The sequence below is a fragment of the Microtus pennsylvanicus genome, chromosome 1, assembly GCF_037038515.1.
Source record: "Microtus pennsylvanicus isolate mMicPen1 chromosome 1, mMicPen1.hap1, whole genome shotgun sequence".
Lineage (NCBI taxonomy): Eukaryota > Metazoa > Chordata > Mammalia > Rodentia > Cricetidae > Microtus > Microtus pennsylvanicus.
The window spans coordinates 208,218,391-208,237,528 of record NC_134579.1 but is presented as its reverse complement, the minus strand read 5'-3'; the positions used below and the strand labels follow the sequence as shown (position 1 = coordinate 208,237,528).

The 19,138-nt window shown below is 40.0% G+C and overlaps 1 protein-coding gene and 1 long non-coding RNA gene across 7 annotated transcripts in view; one reads left to right on the top strand and one right to left on the bottom strand.

The window, feature by feature from the left end:
• Ipcef1 (interaction protein for cytohesin exchange factors 1) overlaps positions 1 to 19,138 on the top strand; it is a 147,833-nt gene that overhangs the window by 44,638 nt on the left and 84,057 nt on the right. For all 5 annotated transcript variants that reach the window (XM_075950103.1, XM_075950108.1, XM_075950091.1 and 2 more), the window contains one exon: positions 18,548 to 18,594. In XM_075950103.1, the coding sequence (XP_075806218.1) occupies positions 18,577 to 18,594 (18 nt within the window). In that variant the 5' untranslated portion in view covers positions 18,548 to 18,576. The remainder of the gene's footprint in view (positions 1 to 18,547; positions 18,595 to 19,138) is intronic.
• LOC142836131 (uncharacterized) overlaps positions 1 to 19,138 on the bottom strand; it is a 51,120-nt gene that overhangs the window by 16,970 nt on the left and 15,012 nt on the right. Inside the window, exon 3 of one of the 2 annotated variants that reach the window (XR_012907997.1) lies at positions 6,081 to 6,210. The exons of the other annotated variant lie outside the window; for it this stretch is intronic. This is a non-coding gene — a long non-coding RNA (uncharacterized LOC142836131). Of the gene's footprint in view, positions 1 to 6,080; positions 6,211 to 19,138 lie in introns of those variants that run through there. 2 annotated transcript variants of the gene reach the window in all.

Here is a 19,138-nt window from a genome sequence, read left to right as displayed (position 1 = left end):
TTGGTAAAGAATGCTTTATTATAAAGTTGAATGCTGTATTGAATAATTTAGAGGATACCTTTCATATTTATACTTTCCCTGATGGTTTAAAAAATTAGTTTTCTGAGGTATTGATGAAAACGAGAGTTCAATCATTTTCAAAAGTAAAGTACTTTTGAAGGCGTAAGTCACAAAACAATCCCACACCAGTTTGGAATTATGATTAATACAAGGGTTATTTATTTAAAGGAAAAACTTACAGATCACCGTCCCAGAGAACAGCCCTCTGCACGACCAGGAAAGGAGTCTAGTAGCCAGAAATGGAGTCCAATGCAGCAGAGACCACGCCCAAGTGGGCTGGTATCTTCAAGGCTATTAGCTGAGGGAGTGGAAGGAGCTCCTGCAGCATACTTTTTCTAGTAAAACCTTTAGGCGAGAGACTTCTTCAGCATGAAAAGCATCTATTTAGAGCCTGACTCATCAGAGAAAGGCATTAGAGAAGGGCATCCAGAAAGCTGTATTAGAGGGGGTCTAAAATCTCTTGGTAAAACCTTGTGTTGATGTAAACTAATGACCGGCTCTCCCGTCAATGACCAGACTGGATGATTTAATTTTTAAAAGTATTGTCAAAATGTGTATCTTGAAGAACAATCAGAAGTGTTAGAAGGGTGAAGAGAGCAGCTCCAGACACTGATGGCTAGGACTGAAGCTTGGCTCAGACGCATTGTTAGTTATGCAATCTTCGCCTTGACCCTTAACCTTTGCATGACTGATTTTCTTCTTTTTAGTTATTATTATTGTTGTAGGGAAGGGGAACATGCCCAACCAAGTTCATGGAGGTCAGACACTTCTTTTCTTTTTAATGGAGGGCGGGACTAGTGACTCTTAAGGATGGAGCAGGTATCAATGAATTAGCGTGAACACAGTGTTTAGAAAAATGCCTGGTACTTAGCAGAGAGCTTAGAATGCTAATAGTGATGGCTTCTGCATCACCAGGGGGATGAGTGTCTCTTCCAGGCTGTTGTGCATTTGATGCTGATCCCGCAGGTTTAGGACTTTTCAGAGTAGAGTGAACCTTGTAATGATTTTCACATTCCTAAAAGTTCTATCCTCGGGCATCATTGTGGGCTGTCCTGGTTCCACCTGAAGCCAACAGGAAGGTGACTAGCAGTGTATCCTCTGCTTCTTGCCTAAGCCTGCGGGAGCCTATCTTGGCTCGAGTTCTTGTCATTGTAGCTTCCACCTCTCTTCTTCCTCTCAAGGCCTCCTCAGAACACTGCATACATGGAAATACCTCTGGGACTCAGCTTATGAAGAAGAGGTTTAAGTGATTTTTTTTAAACCAGTTGTTTCTAAGAGGAGGACTTGAGGCAGCCAGTAAGCTTATGAAATGTCCTTCAGCCATTGCAAAAGTATTTTAGCAATTTTCATCCTTCGGGTGGTCATTGGGCAGTGGTGAAGGAAACTTTCTGTCACAGCTTGGTTCCTAGTCTATGCTTGTGCAATAGGAACCAGCAACTCATACTCAGTTCTCACTCCCATGCGTCTAAGTTTCTCAGCCCATGGACATTTTCAGCCCTTCCCAGGCTTCTTAAGCATAAAATGCCTGTCTAATTATTTTGACATATTCCTGCTGGGCGGTGAATATTGTGAGTTTTGTGAGAATGCAATTATGAACACAGGGTTATGTTTTTCTTACTCTGTCTTTCTTGTTGTGTCTATCAGTGCTATGTTCTAAGACCTACTTAATTTGATTTATGTTACCAAGTGATTCAGGGCGCCAGTAGATTTTTTTTCCAGCACAGAATGTGTGGGGCCAAGTCTCATTCAAAGTTTTTGATCTACTTTAAAATATTTTTTTTTTGGTAAAAATCTTGTGTGCTGGTGGTAAAAGGATAGATGACCACATATGTTTGTTTTTCTTTAAGATGCCTATTTTTTTGCACAAAATATGTCATTATGAACAAGAATGAGGACACCTGGGTTATAAGTCAAGACTTGGCAAGCTGCAAACATAGACTATCACTAAAAAACAGAATCTGCAAGCTGTTTTGCTTATCTAGAGGGCAGATTAACATTTGAGAAGTTTTTTTTATAGTGAACAAAATTTTTTCCTTCCTATATTTCAGTTCAAAAATATGTAAATAGCTTTGTAAGGGGCGGGATCCAGTTCCAAGAATGATGAGGTGTTAGTTGGAAATCTCAGATCTTTTGAAGTTAGTTCTGCAAATGAATAGAACAATTTTTAATTTTTTTAATGTGAAAAAATTCTGCACTACTTTGTAGCCAGAGAGAAATCAGTGAAGGAGGTAAAGGTCTGCAAGCCCAAAGGTTTCTTCTTCTCTAACATTTCCATTGTTGTTAAGCCTGTCGCCCTCTGTGGAGACATAACCATTCCTGATAAAATCGCAAAAAGGGAACTCACTCTCCTGGGTGTCAGCTTACATAGGAAACATGCAAACAGATCTCAAAGAAATCTCAGGGCCTTTGTTAATAATTGATAAGCCACAAGGAGCTCTTGAGGTGCTATCGAAATTAACCCCTAGATCGCAGAAGCTCAACACAGCAGACCTTTATTTCGTATCCACACTGAATGAATAAGAAGTCGGTGCAGTGTGCCAGTTGCTGAGGAGGAGAGGGATCCCATCTATGGAGTCCATTAGAGATGTGGGCTAATGCAAACTCTGCCATCTTGTGGCCCCATCTTGTTAGTAAGTGACCTCCACGGGTTGCCACCAGGGAGGAAGACAGTATGGAGTATGCTGTCTTTAAACTGTAAGTGACACCCATCACCTCTGCCCAGACTGTTGGCTGTAGTTACTCACCCTGTCTCTCCCATCACACAGTGCATTCAGGGAGGAAAGAACTAGGTAGAGGCTTCAGGAGTCACCTATTCTTTGGCGACATTTACTATGAAATTTTTGCATCTATATACAGTGTCTTTCTTTCCCAAATCCTTCACAATATCAGTTCTCATATATGTATGCCAGGACATACACCTGTGCATGTGTTTGTCCTCGCCTCCTTTTCTGAGATAGGATGTCTCATTGGACCTGGAGCTCTGCTTCTGACTAGATTGGCTGAAGAGCCCCATGGCTGTCCTGTCTCGGCATCATCTCCATCCCTAGTGCTGGGTTTACAGGATGTCACCATGTCTGACTTGTACATGAGATATGGGGATAGAACTTGGGTCCTCATGTTTGCATGGCAGGCACCTCCCAAACGGAACCATCTCCTTGGGCCCCATAGTATGAGTGCCTGTGTCCCTGGAAACAGTCTCACTTATCTTTAGTCATTTGGACTGAAAAGTAACTGAAATGGGAAATATTTAGAACTTATCTTCACTGAAATAAATGTAAAAATTTGAGACATGATTAATATATTTTAGTAGACAATTTATGCTTCATAAGTATCTAATGAAAACTCTAGAAAGAATAAGGCAAATATGATTCAGAATATTAGATTAAAATAATAGCAAAACATCAAACCCAAGTCCAAAAAATGTCTATAATAAAGGGAGAAAACAATAAAAAAAGCTATGGAGAAAAATTAATGACAACAAAAGCTGTTGTTCTAAGGAAAGGTAATGAAATAAAACTCAAGCAAAACTAAAAGGGAAAAATCAAATATAAACAAAAACTTTCCAGTTACAACTCATACAATTAGCCAACCTAGAATCATAACTGCAAAAGGTGTATTTGGATGTGGGTTAGATGTAAAGATAAACCACCAGGTGGTAGTGGAGCGTTCCTTTAATCCCAGCACTCGGAAGGCAGAGGCAAGTGGATCTCTGTGAGTTCGAGGCCAGCCTGGTCTACAAGAGCTTAGTTCCAGGACAGGCTCTAAAGCCATCGAGAAACCTTGTCTTGAAAATAACAGCTAAGATAAACCAAATAATGTATGTACTGTTTAACCTACTATAGACACACTGACAAATTTACCATCTGAGAATCTATTCTGAAACGTGTGTGTGTGTGTGTGTGTGTATTTCAAATCTTATTTTTCTATCTATTGGTCAGTAAAAGACAAACTTCTGATTAAAATTAAAAAAATATTCAAAAATCAGGAGAAATGTTTGACCCTGTAACCTTCCTAGGGATAATTGTGTAGCACTTAAAAGTATGATAGCACATAAAGGCAACTGTATGTTTAAAACTCAGCATCAAGCAAATAGGAAAATCAATCAGGTTTCAGAGCCTGCAGCCTTTCTCCACTTCCAACCCCAAACCTATCTCTCTTAATGCTCATTAGAAGTACCTTGGTTTTGGATACCCAGTTTCCTTTCAGATCTGCTCCATTTACTTCAAGAAGTGTCTCTTTCCATCTCCATGATGCTGTCAACCCTATGTCAATCTGACACAAGAGTGAGCGTGGGGCTTAGGTTGGAACTCATCCCTCATTCGTTCATTCGTCATCATATGATGAACCATGTGCCAAGCACAATGTTTGGGGCTTAAGGATGCCTCGCACAACAGGCAAAGCCTCTTACTTTTACATTTTGTGGAAGTAAACAAAATATTTCCTTCTCCATAATCTTTATTTTCAATCTGTTCCTATTAAATCTGGTAAGTTTAAAATGCGAAAAGGGGCTGAAACTAGTTGCTCTTGGAGAGAGCATGGGTTCACAACTGCTTGCAACTCGACATGCAAATAATCTGCTGCCCTCTTCCACCCTCCCCGGGCTCCCACACGCGTGTGGTGCACAGAGACTCATGTGTGCTCACATCTGTAGGCATAAGTAATAAAAGTAAATATCCATTTAATATGAAATTATTATTAAAATATTCAGATAGCTCAACTATCCTGCCTCCATGAATCTCAAAATGAGACTGAGTCTAAGAGATGTCTCCTCCCATTTTATAATCCTCTCTTGGCCTGGGAATAAAGGCATGCACCACCCAGTTTCTATGGCAACTAGTCTGGCTACTGGATTAAAGGTGTGTGTTACCACTGTTTGGTCTATAAGGCTGACCAATGGGGCTGTTTTAATCTCTGATCTTCAGAAAAGCTTTATTTATTAAAATACAAATAAAAGGCCACTACAGTTCTTTATATCTGTCTCCAGTTCTGAGTCATGACTGCTTAACAGACTTTGTGTGTGTGTGGGGGGGGGGGGGAGGTGGAGGGCAGGATCCCACTGTGTAGCCCTGGCTCAAGTTGGGTAGGTTGCAACATATCAATCTATAAATGATATTGGGATAATTATTACTAACTTCAAACATGAAGTTTGACTCTTATTTGAAACTAAGTTTATAAATCAAGTGCTTTTTGATCATAGATATAATATGGAAGGGTAAACAAAAAGGGTTCTAGAAGACAAGATAGACATCCTGTTGACATCAGGGTAATAGGATGTTTGCAGTAGTTATTATTAATAGTCTCAGTTAATAGGTGGTCCTTTCATTTAGTTATGTATTCTTTAGTTGTTCCCAATGATGGTAGAAATCTAATATATTTTCTCAGATATGTGTTTTCTTAGGTATTTTATTTTAATATTCCTTACATGAGGAACTGTTACTCAATTTAATATAATGGTCATGTATTTGGTAACTTTCTATGTTTGCATGTTAATTTTAATACTTCATGTATATATTCTATATGTTAAATTCTATATTCTGAAAATATTTGAAGTCTAAATTTTTTTTTAAGCACTATATCTTTACTAACTCTTTTACCAGTGTCTCTGAAACTATGCCGTTGGATGGTAGTAATAAACACCTTTGGCTTATTCCTAATATCAGAGGAAAAGGTCCTGATGTGGCTCCATCATCTGTGACAAAGGGGAAATAGGAATCCCCTTCCTGAAAATGGCCCGTGTTAAGAATCCTGGGAAGGCCTGCTTGACAGTTAACTTCCTATCTCTCTCTGTGGTTAAGTTTGGCTGGGTGACAATGAGGACTACTGAGAACTCAAGAACAATGGCAATGGGTTTTGATCCTACTGCACGTACTGGCTTTGTGGGAGCCTAGGCAGTTTGGATGCTCACCTTACTACACCTGGATGGAGGTGGGTGGTCCTTGGACTTCCCACAGGGCAGGGAACCCTGAGCTTCTTCCCTGCAGGGCGTTTCCACTTCCCAGATCCATATGGAAGCTTGGGTCTGTCTGCAGAGTACTCCTAGAATATGTGGACTTTGAAGTGAAGCTCAGCTTTCATTAGAGGACATAGTCTCTTTCAGATGTGAAATCTGATGAGCGTCACGTGGAAGGGAGCTTAGTGGTAGGCTTGAACCTGAGATTCGTACACACAAGCAAAGGGAAAAAGGGAACAAGGAAGTAAGAAGGAAAGAAAAATAAAAAGCAAGAAATTAAGTCTTATGAGCCTAAAGGAGCTTAGCAGTGGCCTTTACCTAAAGCTGACTTAGGAGAATTCCTTGAGGCTTTGAGTTCAAGACCAGTCTAAACAACACAAAGAGACTCTCAAATACATAAAGTCAGTAAAATAAAAATCCCACGAGTTTGAGCCTATAAGATCACACAAATTGCAATTAAACAGCTATTTCATTTTAATCAATTAGTAATGTAAACTTTCAACAAAATCATACTTTAACGCTATGGTCATAGAGGAAAAAATAAACTTTTTAAAAATATACTTTATGATGATAGACTTTTAATTTCGAAATTAAATGAAATTAAGGAGGGCACGGAAAAAAGTGAGCTGTTATGTTAAAGGATGGGGGTGGGCACAGCAAGAAAGTGAGGGTGGGGGCCAGTGAGTGATAGAGCAGAGCCAGTGGGTGGACCACAGGAAGCTGCAGGGACCACAGGAAGCCAGGTGGAAAATAAGACCAGTCTTGGCTTTATCTAATTTTAAACCAGAATACAACAACCCATAGACAAATGGAAAATCTCACACACCAAGTCTGTGAAGAGGTAAAAACAAAAATCAGCACACACGCATACAGGAAAGGGAGGGGAAGGCAGGTGTCCAGTTATTTTCTGCTCTGTACTGTTGGCTTTGCAATGTCTCCATGACTCTGAGACTCAACAAGGTAGTCAAACTCAGAAGGTAAAGGAACACACACTTTCTTCAGAAATAGACACAGAATGCACTTTTGAAAGACATATTTTTTGGGTCTATGGTTCTAGTAGTTTGGAAGGTGCTGAACCCAAACGCATGTGGACTCACAGAACTCACGGGGAACTTCTCTTAGTTCAGTAATAAATTTAGTACTTATGAATGTTTCCACTAGGTGTCTCTTTTCATACACCACACGACCGCAGAGAGAGCTGTTCCTGAAGGCTTAGCTTATGTGCACTGTAGTTTTTTTAAGTATGAATTTTGAATGATGTGAATAATGTCTTTAGTTTATTGGATTAGTTCATCTGGAAGAACAAAAATGGTCTCTAAACTCGTATTTTAAGCACGTAGGAAGCACTAGCACACACTTGACAGCAAATACAAAAGCCAGGTCCCTGCACTCGTGATGGCGACAGAGTAGGGGAAGGGAAACATTAGACTTTGTAGCCCAGCTTAGGAATTCAGCTAGGACTTAAGGCCCACTGCTCTTAAATGAAGCCCCTGAAAGGATATGTGATATCAGAATAATCCATGTTCTCTTGACCAAATCCCCTATTGTACCCTGTGATCCCACTTACAGCCCTCTGGATGTCTACATGATAACTGTGGGTCATGTTGGGCACCTAATCAATCCCTTGCCTGTCTGCTTTTACATATTCCAAATCTGAGGTAAGGCCCATGTAAATCAACACATAGTTATTCTCCTCCTGCTGTGTCTGGGCTGGCCCTGTGGTGAAGTTGCCTATCTTGAAGAGTCTAAGATTTACTGTTCTCAGAGAACTCAAGCGAACTGTAAAGGAGAAAGTGTAGAGGCATCACAGCTGACAACTGATGGGCTCTGGGCTGGAGTTGGGAGACCTGAGTGTGAATTCTGGCTTTCTAACCTGTTAACTCTGAGAACTGGTTAGTGTACCATGTCCTCACTTCTACGGCATAGGGAATAACGCCATACAGACTTGCTGTGAACTCTGGGAAAAGACTGTGAGAGCATGGTTGTCTGCCATCCTAAGGACATCCCAGACAAGTGGCCCCATTCTTGACAAAGGCAGCTGTTTCTCTGAGTGTGCACAGGTGTAGCTCTTCATGGGCTCCTCCTTTCCACTAACAGGCTTTGGGTGCTGGCTTTGCAAATCCACAGAGCTCATTAAGGTGAGAAAAGAGCCAGACAAAGGAGGAATTTTGGTTCCAACTCCAGAGCAATGTGTGCAAGATACTAGTAGATTTTATGTTGTTTTTCCTTTCGTTGCTGATGCCCCAGCTACGCAGGAAATACCTGTTCATGTGGTGAAAGACTGTAGAGTCAAATGATAGTAAGCAAGACTGAGCTAAAGTGATTGGCTACCTCAGAGCATTGGCTACCTCATACACAGTCCAGATTTCATCACAAAGAAAAATGAACTCCTGTATGGAGAGAAAATAGGACGATTACTCCTGTGGGGAAGGTGGGGAGGGTCTGTCAAGAGGTACAAAGAGAAGGGTCATTAAGTGCCATGCTTGGCTCACCTTATGGTCTGTCATCTATTCTTGTCCCCAAGGCCTCAGTGAATGGGAATCTGTCGTGGGCATAAGAATTGGTCACTTGTCTGTGGACTAGCAATGCCTTCTGTGGGCTCCTAACTCTATTTCTTATGTGATTCTGAGTATAGGCACAGTACTAACCTGTGAAGATACTCCTTGGGTTTCCAGCCCTTCATATTGGACTTAGGCACACAGCAAGTTTGGATCTTAGAGTGACAAGTTCTGAGTCCCTTGAATTTGGAACCAGAGTAAGAGAGAGAACGAAGTTACCTACAGGGTGTATGCATTGGTGAACAAGGGTATATTTGTGTGCACTGGAGTGTGTATGTGTGTGTGCTCTAGGAGTAGAATATGCATATACTTTGGAGGGATTCTATCCATGGAGCAAGTGTAGAATGGAGTCTTTATGCTCATCAAAATACTGGTCTGCAATGACTTCTTGAATTTTGCATGCAAATGGACAGAAATAGAAAACACTATCCTGAGTGAGGTAAGCCAGACCCAAAAAGAGGAACATGGGATGTACTCACTCATAATTGGTCTCTAGCCATAAACAAAGGACATTGAGCCTATAATTCGTGATCCTAGAGAAGCTAAATAAGAAGGTTAACCCAAAGAAAAACATATAGTCATCCTCCTGGATATTAACCTTCATCAGGCGATGAAAGGAGAAAGAGACAGAGTCCCATATTGGAGCACTGGACTGAAATCCCAAGGTCCAAATTAGGAGCAGAAGGAGAGAGAGAGCACGAGCAAGGAACTCAGGACTGCGAGGGGTGCACCCACACACTGAGACAATGGGGATGTTCTATCAGGAACTCACCGACGCCAGCTGGACTGGGTCTAAAAAACATGGGACACAACCGGACTCGCTGAACATAGCAGACAATAAGGACTACTGAGAAGTCAAGAACAATGGCACTGGGTTTTGATCCTACTGCATGTACTGGCTTTGTGGGAGCCTAGGCTGTTTAAATGCTCACCCTACTAGACCTGGAAAGAGGTGAGAGGTCCTTGGACTCCCCACAGGGCAGGGAACCCTGACTGCTCTTCAGGCTGAGGAGGGAGGAGGAGTTGATTGGGGGATGGAAAGGGAAATGGGAGGCGGTGGCGGGGAGGAGACAGAAATCTTTAACAAATAAATAAATAAATAAATAAATAAATAAATAAATAAATAAATAAATAAATAAAAAAGGGTACTGGTCTGCCCCATGTACCATGAAGGGAGTGGTCAGGTTCCAGCTCTGGTGACTAGGAGAAGCTTCTTCTAAGGTGCAACCTGTGGTAGGTACCCTGTTGCTCCAGCCTAATGGTGTGCTGTGGGGATAGACTTTAACCTTTTGAGTTTAGAGTTCTGAAAGCCTGCAGAAGAACAAGGAACTCAAGAAGACGAGGAACTCAGAGAAGCCTCATACCTCTCAGAGCATGGCCAACAGTCATTGCTGCTTGGTGGTCCCTTTCAGGGTACAATGGAGGAGGTTTTTATGGAATCCCTTGCAGCTACCTTGTTGTTACTCTGGTGATGTGGTTTGCAGAGAGCAAAGTTTGACACTGAATGCAAGGAGAGTTTTCTCTTAGTCAGATCAGAGTATATGAGATCTGTGTGCTTGAGCCTTGATTGTCAGGGCTCATGATGCCTGTGAGAGCACATGGAGAAGGCTGTAAGGAGCCTGGCCGTCTCCCCAGACGATGTTTCCAGGATTTTAATGGTGTTGAAAATAAAGTAATTTTAAGCATCACAGTTTTCCTGTTTTTATAAAAAAAACTTGTGATTCTTATAGCCATCTGTCAATTCCGCACCACAGTGGAGAGAGCAGAAAGATATTCTGCAACATGAGTGGAGAAAAGAAAGCCCCCGAAGGAGAATTTCCTGAAGTAAAAAAAAAAAAAATAGGGAGTTGAAGTCAGCATGATAGAACTGAAATTAAAAACAAAAACAGGGGAAATAATTTGTTTAAAACCCCTTTCCTTTCCATCAGTTTCCCAGAGAAATAACCCACCCTATAACCCACACCTCCTGTCACCATTCATACCCTAGTGCAGGCCACTCCACATTTGCTTTCTGCACACCTGCTCTGCTGTGTGACAGGAGAAACTTCACAATAATTGCTAAAACGAATGGATTATTTCCTGTCTCATGCTTTTACACAAGAGTCAAGATGAGTGTCCTCTTTGCTTTCTATGGTGCCACTGTGATGGGCCCATCAGCACCACATGCCTGCTGAACAAATGTTCCCAGTGTCAGTCAAGGGGGGGTGTGTTCTCTGTTCTATGTACTGCTTGGTTCTTATGACTGGGTCTTAGGCCATGAGAAGGGTGCATCACTGCCCTGTTTCCTTTGGTTCCCAGGTTAGCAAGGATGCCCAGTTTGCCCATGTTCCTGGGCTTTCTATAAGTCTCCTGGTTGCTCTTCTGATCCCTCATCAATGCTAGCCATTGATATCAGAGAGTAAATGGGTTACAGGTTACTTTCTGCTTTCAAAAGTTTAGTTTAGCATTTTAGTGTTTTTGCTTAAGGCCCAGGAAAAGGAGAATGAACCTAGCCTATACTGTATTTAAATTAGAAAATAATTTCTAAGTCACAGTTATGTTCTTTCTACAATTTATTTATTGTTAGTATTGTGTGTATGTGCGTGTGCATATGTGGGCACGTGTGTGCATGTGTGTATGCATATCGTATGTGTGTGTGCACGGTGTGTGAGTAGGGGCACTCAAGTGCAGCAGCGATCATGTGGAGATCAAAGAACAGCTGTTAGGTGTCTGTTCTCTGTTCCCACTGTGGGATATAATGGTTGAACTGTGTTACCAGGTTCATGCAGCAAATGATTTTTACCTGTTGAGCCATGTCACCAACCTTAGTCTCCTCCTTAAGACACTTTAAAATTCTAGGCCTTTAATGTTAAACTTGATCATCATAAAGAGTATTGTGTCCAGTGGGTCCTAATCAAACAGCTGCTGCTAGGTCTCATGAGCCTACAAATGCATGTTGTTGTAATAGGAGCAGCGTGGCTGCGTCCCCACCACCCGGCTAGCTTTATACCCAAAATAATTACACAGAAACTGTATTCTTTTAAACACTGCCTGGCCCATTAGTTTTAGCCTCTTATTGGCTAGCTCTTACATATTGACCTAACCCATTTTTAATATTTTGTGTAGCACCATGAGCTGGCTTACCAGGAAAGATCTTAACCTGCGTCTCTCTGGAGTGGGAGAATCATGCTACTCCTGACTCAGCTTCTTTTTTCAAGTATTTTGTTCTGTTTACTCTACACACCTAAGGGTTGGCCAATATAATGGGCCTACGCAGTTTTTTTTTTATTAATTAACCAATGAAACAACAGATAGAAAGATGACCCTCCTTCATCAGCATGTAGTGAAGCTTTCATCATTAGTTCTGAAGACATATTGAACATACCAGCCTTCTTTTTTAATTGTTTGCTACACACTCATATTCTTGGTCTGGTTCCTGGTTTCAAAATGACACGGGACCAGAATAGGCATTTTCAACTTAACTTGCCCAACAGATTCTAAAGCAGCTAGAGTGTGCTTGGTATAAGGAGGATGCCTGTGTTTAACACAGAATGGGAGGAGTCTTCATCCGTCCATGTCAGTAAAGACTCTTCGTGACTCAAAGATTCATTTGACAGTGACCTGAGTTTTCTACTCTCCAGGTGCAGACCTGTCAGGAAGCAATGCGTTTCACATCTCAAACTTAAAAAAAAAAAAATGTAGATGACATCATCCGTTTGGCTATGCCACGTGTTGTTGGGTCTTAAGGTGTTCACTATTGAGATGACTGTCACGTGCAGAACTGAGAAAAGCGTACTCTGGAGATCAGAAATCAGGTTCCAATAGTGTTGTGGGGAGATCCTGCTGGGGGTTTTAATCAGCCTCGGAGTGTGAGAGCGGTTCTATTGGATGAAACCCATTATCACACCTGCCTAAACCTCCTAGGTGTGTGCTCATTCCAATTGGAAGAGTGGTTTTGTATAACAAACCTATTTCTAGATAACTGCTGCCACCCACTGAGTAGTCAGTGCACCTGAGTGCTTACATGAGCTGTTTCATTTGGTTTTCACAAACCCTACGAGCTGGTTGTTGTTATTTCTGTCTAACTGGTGAGATGTCCTCTGATCAGATGACTTAAGTGACAAGTTTGTGTCTGTAGAACGGGATGGAGTTGAGATTCAAACACAAATCTGTTTGCCCCTAATCCACATGCTTTAGTGGACTATGTTAAGATTTAGATACAGTTTTGCTTTTGCACCTATAAAATAGCCTGAAAGACTTGCGGATACTCTGACATCTTATAATTGTTACACAAAGTTTATATCATATGATGTGGGAGTGTCATTTGTCTATCTGTTGCTTTCATTGGTTAATAAAGAAAACTGCTCAGCCTGATAGGGCAGAATTTAGGTAAGCAGAGTAGACAGAACAGAATGCTGGGAGAAAGAAGCCGAGTCAGGGAGTTGCCATGATTCTCCCACCCGACACAGACGCAGGTTAAGATCTTCCCTGGATCATACATGTAAAAATGTTGTTTTTAGACCACTGTAATCTCTACAATTGTTTATAAATAATAAATACCACAAAGATTTCATGAGTTCCATCATTAAAAAAATCTTCAGGACTTGTAAAATTTCATTTTTTTCTTTTCTCCTGAAACTTGAGTAGTTATTCTTTTAACTTCTGGACTTTTATCCTAGTACATAGTATGTTTAACTGTTGATTATCTGTTGGTAGTTCTCACATCTGTGCTACAGCCTAAAAGTTTAAATAAATCAAAATTAATCAACATTTTTAGTGGAATAATTATTTATACAAACTAATTTTGAGTGATCTATTGTTCCAATTATTATATTATAACATATCACATAATATTAAAATTTTATTAATAATTCATACATAATTTAACAAGCAACTTGAACATATTACATACCTGCTCAGTAGGCATAAGTTCAATGATAAATATCTTTGTTGAGTGTAAGCTACTGAAAGACATAGATGCAACTTTTCCTCTCTGACTGCAGAACACAACCTTGAATGAATGTTGAAAGAATTCAAAACTGATTATAACTTATGTTGGTCTTTATCTATGTGAAAATTAAATTTTTTTTCACATAAATAAAATGCATTGGGTACTTTAAAAATGTTGTATTAGCATATAATATATATATATATATATATACTCAATTTCATGATGACATTTTCATATGTGTGTGATTGATCACATTCACCCATTACCTTCTCTGTCCCCTTCCCTCTGTCACTTTCACTTAACCTTCTGGTTTCATGTTGCACGAGGAGGGGTCCCTTTGTTTGTCCCAGCTGCCCAACTAGCTTACACCCGAAGTAATCACACAGAAATTGTATTCACTTAAACACTGCCTGGCCCATTAGCTCTAACTTCTTATTGGCTAACTCTTACATATTAGTTTAACTTATCTCCGTTAATGTGTATCGCCATGTGACTGTGGCTTAACCAGCAAGATTCTAACCAGCGTCCGTCTCAGGCAGGAGAACCATGGTGTCTGCCACTCTGCCTTCTTTCCAGCATTCAGGTCTGTCTATTCTGCCTACCTAATTTCTGCCCTATCAACCAATAAAAGCAACACATAAACAGAAGGACCTCCTATGCCAGTTCCACTTCTACTTATGTGTTTTTCTGGTTTGGAATTGGTAAACCACTGAGTTTAACTAGGGATATTTGCAGGAACATGGGTGAGAGTGATTATAGAAGGTTAGGCAACTTGCCAGTGCCTACACTGCTCAAGAAACTCTCCCAGCAACCATTAGTTGCCCATAGCTCCTCATGGAGAGGTGAAGGCTCTCTCTAGCAATTGGTAAATGGCTGCAAGACCTCAAAGAGAAGCTTATCCTGTGAGCACCTTCCCTCTTCATGCTGGAAGATTGATGAGCCCAATCTTGTGCCTCTTTTGTGCTGGGGATCCCAGCTATGGAGCTCAACCCTGTTGTATCTAGAAGGCAACTCTCTGCAGCACTCTCCGCCTTCCTTGAGTGCTTACATTCTCGGAGCTTTCTCATAATAGGTTCTATTAATTACTTTTGAAACATTGCCAGCATGTGCCAGCTATCATATGATGACTGGTCATGCTTACTTTTGATGGTCAGCAGACTGCACAAGTAGAGTCTTTATTTATTTTTGTTGAACGAAAATAATTGAGAATATTTTAAAAGATTTATTCTTTTTAAGTTATGCTTTTTTGTGGGGGTGAATTATGTGTTTGTGTACAGGAGTTCAGGGATTTGCATAGGCCAGATAAGAGTGTCAGATCCCTTGAAACTGTAGTTACCTATGGTCGTGAACTGATTGATGTGGGTGCTGGGAACTGAACTTCTCTGAAAGACTAGTATGTGCTTTTAAACCAGGAGAGACATCTCTCTACCTTTAAAATACTATTACTACTACTGCTAAACCCACAAAAGTGTCTTGTGACATTTTAATTAGGGTCTTAATCATTTTTAAAATATTTGATAATGCAGGATTTATTTATCAAGGCATACCAAATAAATAGTGTTTCTTCTTTTAACTCTTTCATTAAATAGTTTGCTTAGACTGTGTCCTTCACTAGGGTGGGCAGCGGGGCACAGAGAAGACCAGGCCTTGGCCATTGAATTTAATAGTCTCTTGATCAACTCAGGGTACAGGTATACCCACAGAATGATGTTATAATACTGTGACCATTATGAGCAATGCTCTGTGGGGAACATGGAGTGCCTGGGATAAGTGCAGGGCTTAGTGATGCAAGCCTCAACTACTTAGGAGGCTAAGGTAGAAGGATCAAGGCTAGCATGGAATATAGAGTGAGTTTTAGAAAAACCTAGTAACGTAGTGAAGTTCTATGTGTTGGGGGGAGGGGAAGAAAGAAGAAGAAGAAGAAGAAGAAGAAGAAGAAGAAGAAGAAGAAGAAGAAGAAGAAGAAGAAGAAGAAGAAGAGGAGACTGAGACTGACTGAATGAACAGGAAGTCTAGATTCAAGTTCAGACACAACTTTTCTCATCAGCTGCCTGAATTTCCTCATCTAAGAAGGGAGTAATAATAGTACTTTTAAAATAAGAAACTCTGATAATTATGTAGAATGATACAGAAAAATTCCAGTGAGTTTGACACTTAGCACATATTTAAGAAACAGAAAAAAGTAGGCTGTTGTATTACGATAAAGAAGAGGCCAATTAGCTTTCAGGATAAGTAAGGACAGCTTTGAAAGGGCTGTATCATATATTATTAAACAATTTACACAGTTGGCCATCAATTCATTCTTGCTTGAGTAATGAATATATTTTACAATACAAGGGTTTATGAGATTTTATTATGCATTAGGTCATGTCTTCAGCCTTATGAAAACCTGTCATAGTTTAATTTTCATCCAGCCCCAAGAAAGAAATACGAATTATGTAACTCCATCACACAGATGGGTGTTCTGAAGCCTCAAATCAGTTACTTACCCAAGATTTCATACAGTCAGCAAGTTGCCAATCTATATTTACTTCTCTTTTAGCCTAGTTCAAAATATCCTCTTATTCTTCATTATTTTTGACTCTTTACCTAAAAGTGCTGCTGACTTCAAACTATCTTTAGCGTATGATGCATTTTCTCAATCAATGGATGCTAAAAACGCATTGCCTTAATCAATAAAATATTCATAGGAGTCTCTTTTAGCATTATTATTTTACACATAAAAGCTTATTATAGAAAATAAATGAAGGTGATAAAAATAAATGATTGGCTATTCCAGTTCTCATGGATAATCACTACAGCCACATTTTTTTTTCTGGGAATACATTCAGACAACTACATTGATGTTTGGGTGGCTCTGCATAAAATCGTACACATTTATTTTTATTTATTTGTGTGTGGGGTGTTGGGTGGCCAATGTGTGTAGTTGATTGCAGAGGTCAGGAAGGGCTTCAGACTCCCTGGAGCTGGAGGTACAGGTGGTTGTGAATCCGCCCTACATGGGTGCTGGGAAATGAACTTGGGTTCTCTGAAAGAGCTGCAAGCATCCTAATCACTGATCCATCTCTTTAAGCTCTAAGGTTATATTTTTCTTAATAATTATCATACACACATATTGTAAAGACACAATCTGACTATGTAGCCCAGACTATCCTTTAAATTGTAACCTTTTCATCTCAGCTCCCAGAGTGCTGGGTCTGCAGGTGTTCAAGTATTACTAGTGATAGATAATTCTGTATGTAGTTCGACCCAGTGAGTGGTGGGGCACACGGCTTTAATCGCAGCACTCAGGAGGTTGAGGCTGAGGCAGGTGGATCTCTGTGAGTTGGAGGCCAGCTGGTCTATAAGGCGAGTGTCAGGACAGTCAAGGGTACATGAAAAAGCCCTGTCTGGAAAAACCAAAACCCGACCAAACAGAAACCCAAATTTGTTTCAACCCATCTTTTAATTAGCAATATATTTGCAAAATTCTTTTCCTACTAGGTGTTGTAGTGCTGAGGATACTTCATGTCATGTGTCAAAGGTTCAGTTGTTACACAATTACAATTATTACTGCTGGTCTCTCAAATTGCTCTCCAGCACAGCTGCAATGGCAATCTTCTAGCCCTCTTCTTCTTCCAAAGCCGGCTTTCACTGCTTAATCTTAATGGAATCATATTGTTTTGTTTTATACTTATTTTAGTCATTTGACTTTTCCTTCACTCTTGTTTGTTATTTTCCTACTAGAGCTTGGTAAATGCATTGCAAATTTCTCTAGTTTGTGGCTTTTGATGTGAATAAATAATAAATTAAGTGCTTAAAATGTCAGTCTTTCAATTGTGTTTCCTTTGTATTTTTATAAATAAATGTTTTATATGCATCTATGTAGATGTGACAGTTTGTATATTAAAAAGTAATGTCATACTCCATCAGGTATGTAGTATGTGCATATCTAAGACATGCATATCTGTGCCTAATTGTGGCTTTATTCACAGTAACTAAAAAATGAACCAGTTTAGATATCTATCAGCAGATAAATGGATAAGGAAAGCTCGATCAATATACACAATGGAATTTTATTCAATCATAAGGAAAAATGAAACTATGGTATTTGTAGAAAATAATAAGTGCAGCTAGGCCTGGGGAGAGAAAATACTTGCCACAAAAATGTGATGACCCCAGTTCCATCCTCAGAATCTGTATGAATGTCCCAGGGGTGGTGGCATGTGCTTGTAATCCCTGTGCTGGAGAGGTAGAGACTGGGGGGATCCCTGGGCCCAGGGAAAGCATTTAAAAAGCAAGCTATAATGGCATATTTGCATATATAATGACATATTTGCATAAACATACCCAAATGAAATCTATTATCTTGTTATCAATAAATTAAAGAATTATAGGTACAGGTTGCAAAAAAAGTGGTGTCTTCAGATTTGGGGGACCCAAGTAGTAAGAGGTGAAGCCTATAGGAATGGGTGTGTACTGGTGTCATTGGGCAGGGTAGGAAGTGGTCTGCTTCCAGGCCTTCAGGTCGCTTCTGGGACTTCACAGGTCAGGTTCCCAGGTCCCTTTTTTTGCTTTTATTTGCTTTTCTTGAAGCCATGGCGTGTATTGTTTTTTAGGTAATCCACTACAAAGTAGGCAACATTCAAAAAAGTCTTCTCTTGGTATTGTAGCTGGGACTTTCCGAGGGGTTTGGTTGCATTTATGAGATATTATAACAGCAATAGTCAAATAATTCCATATCATCCACATGTACATATTGATATTCACTAACAGCAAAATATTTTGCTATCTCAAAAAAACCCAACCCCCCACATGCAGCCAAGTGTGTAAGTCATGCATATCATGTTTGTTACCTTGTAAATACTGATGTTTAAATAAAATGGGTTTATTTTATGAATTCAATTTTAAGGCATCGATATACTGAATTTGAGATAAAATGAATTAATAAATTGTACTTATTATGAATTTTTCCCATCATAATGTCAGTATCTTCTCTCTTTACATAAAGAGGGATATTTTTTTCACTTAACTGAAGCTATATTTCTTTGCCATATTTTTCTTTTCTAGCTTTTTTTTCTGGCAGTCTGAATCCAGTTATGGCTACGGAAGGCAATGTAAGTACCAGTATGAGTTCCCCTCAGAACACCCAGGCTTTAGCTATTTCCAGTTTGATGAATAAGTAAAACAATAGACAAGTTGATTCTAAGTCCCTCTTTGTCCTCCATTTCATTAGCTTCAGTGGCATCAAATGACTCTATTGTCAGGTTTCAAGTCTTATGGCCTCTAAGTATTTAAAACCTCTGGCTATTCAGAGATCAAGGAGTAGCAACAGGCCCTGAACAAAAATCCTCCTTGTGACTTGAGAAGATAGTAACTATGATATCGTGAAACCTCTTATCAACTCTTATGGGACAATTTCTATTAAAAATTGCTTTGCGATTGTGGATTGTTTAAAAACATTTTAGCTGTGGGTTAGCCTGAAATGGGTGAGTATATCGAGCAAGTGTATTATTGGTGTGGGTAAACTTACACACAGAAAAATGAGTAAGTTTATCATCGTGATATGGCCGTGTAATAGGAGAGGGTGTGGAGTGTACAGGAGGTTGTGCATCCTTTGATGCATTGAATGACCACTTCATAGATGCAGAAGTGATGTAC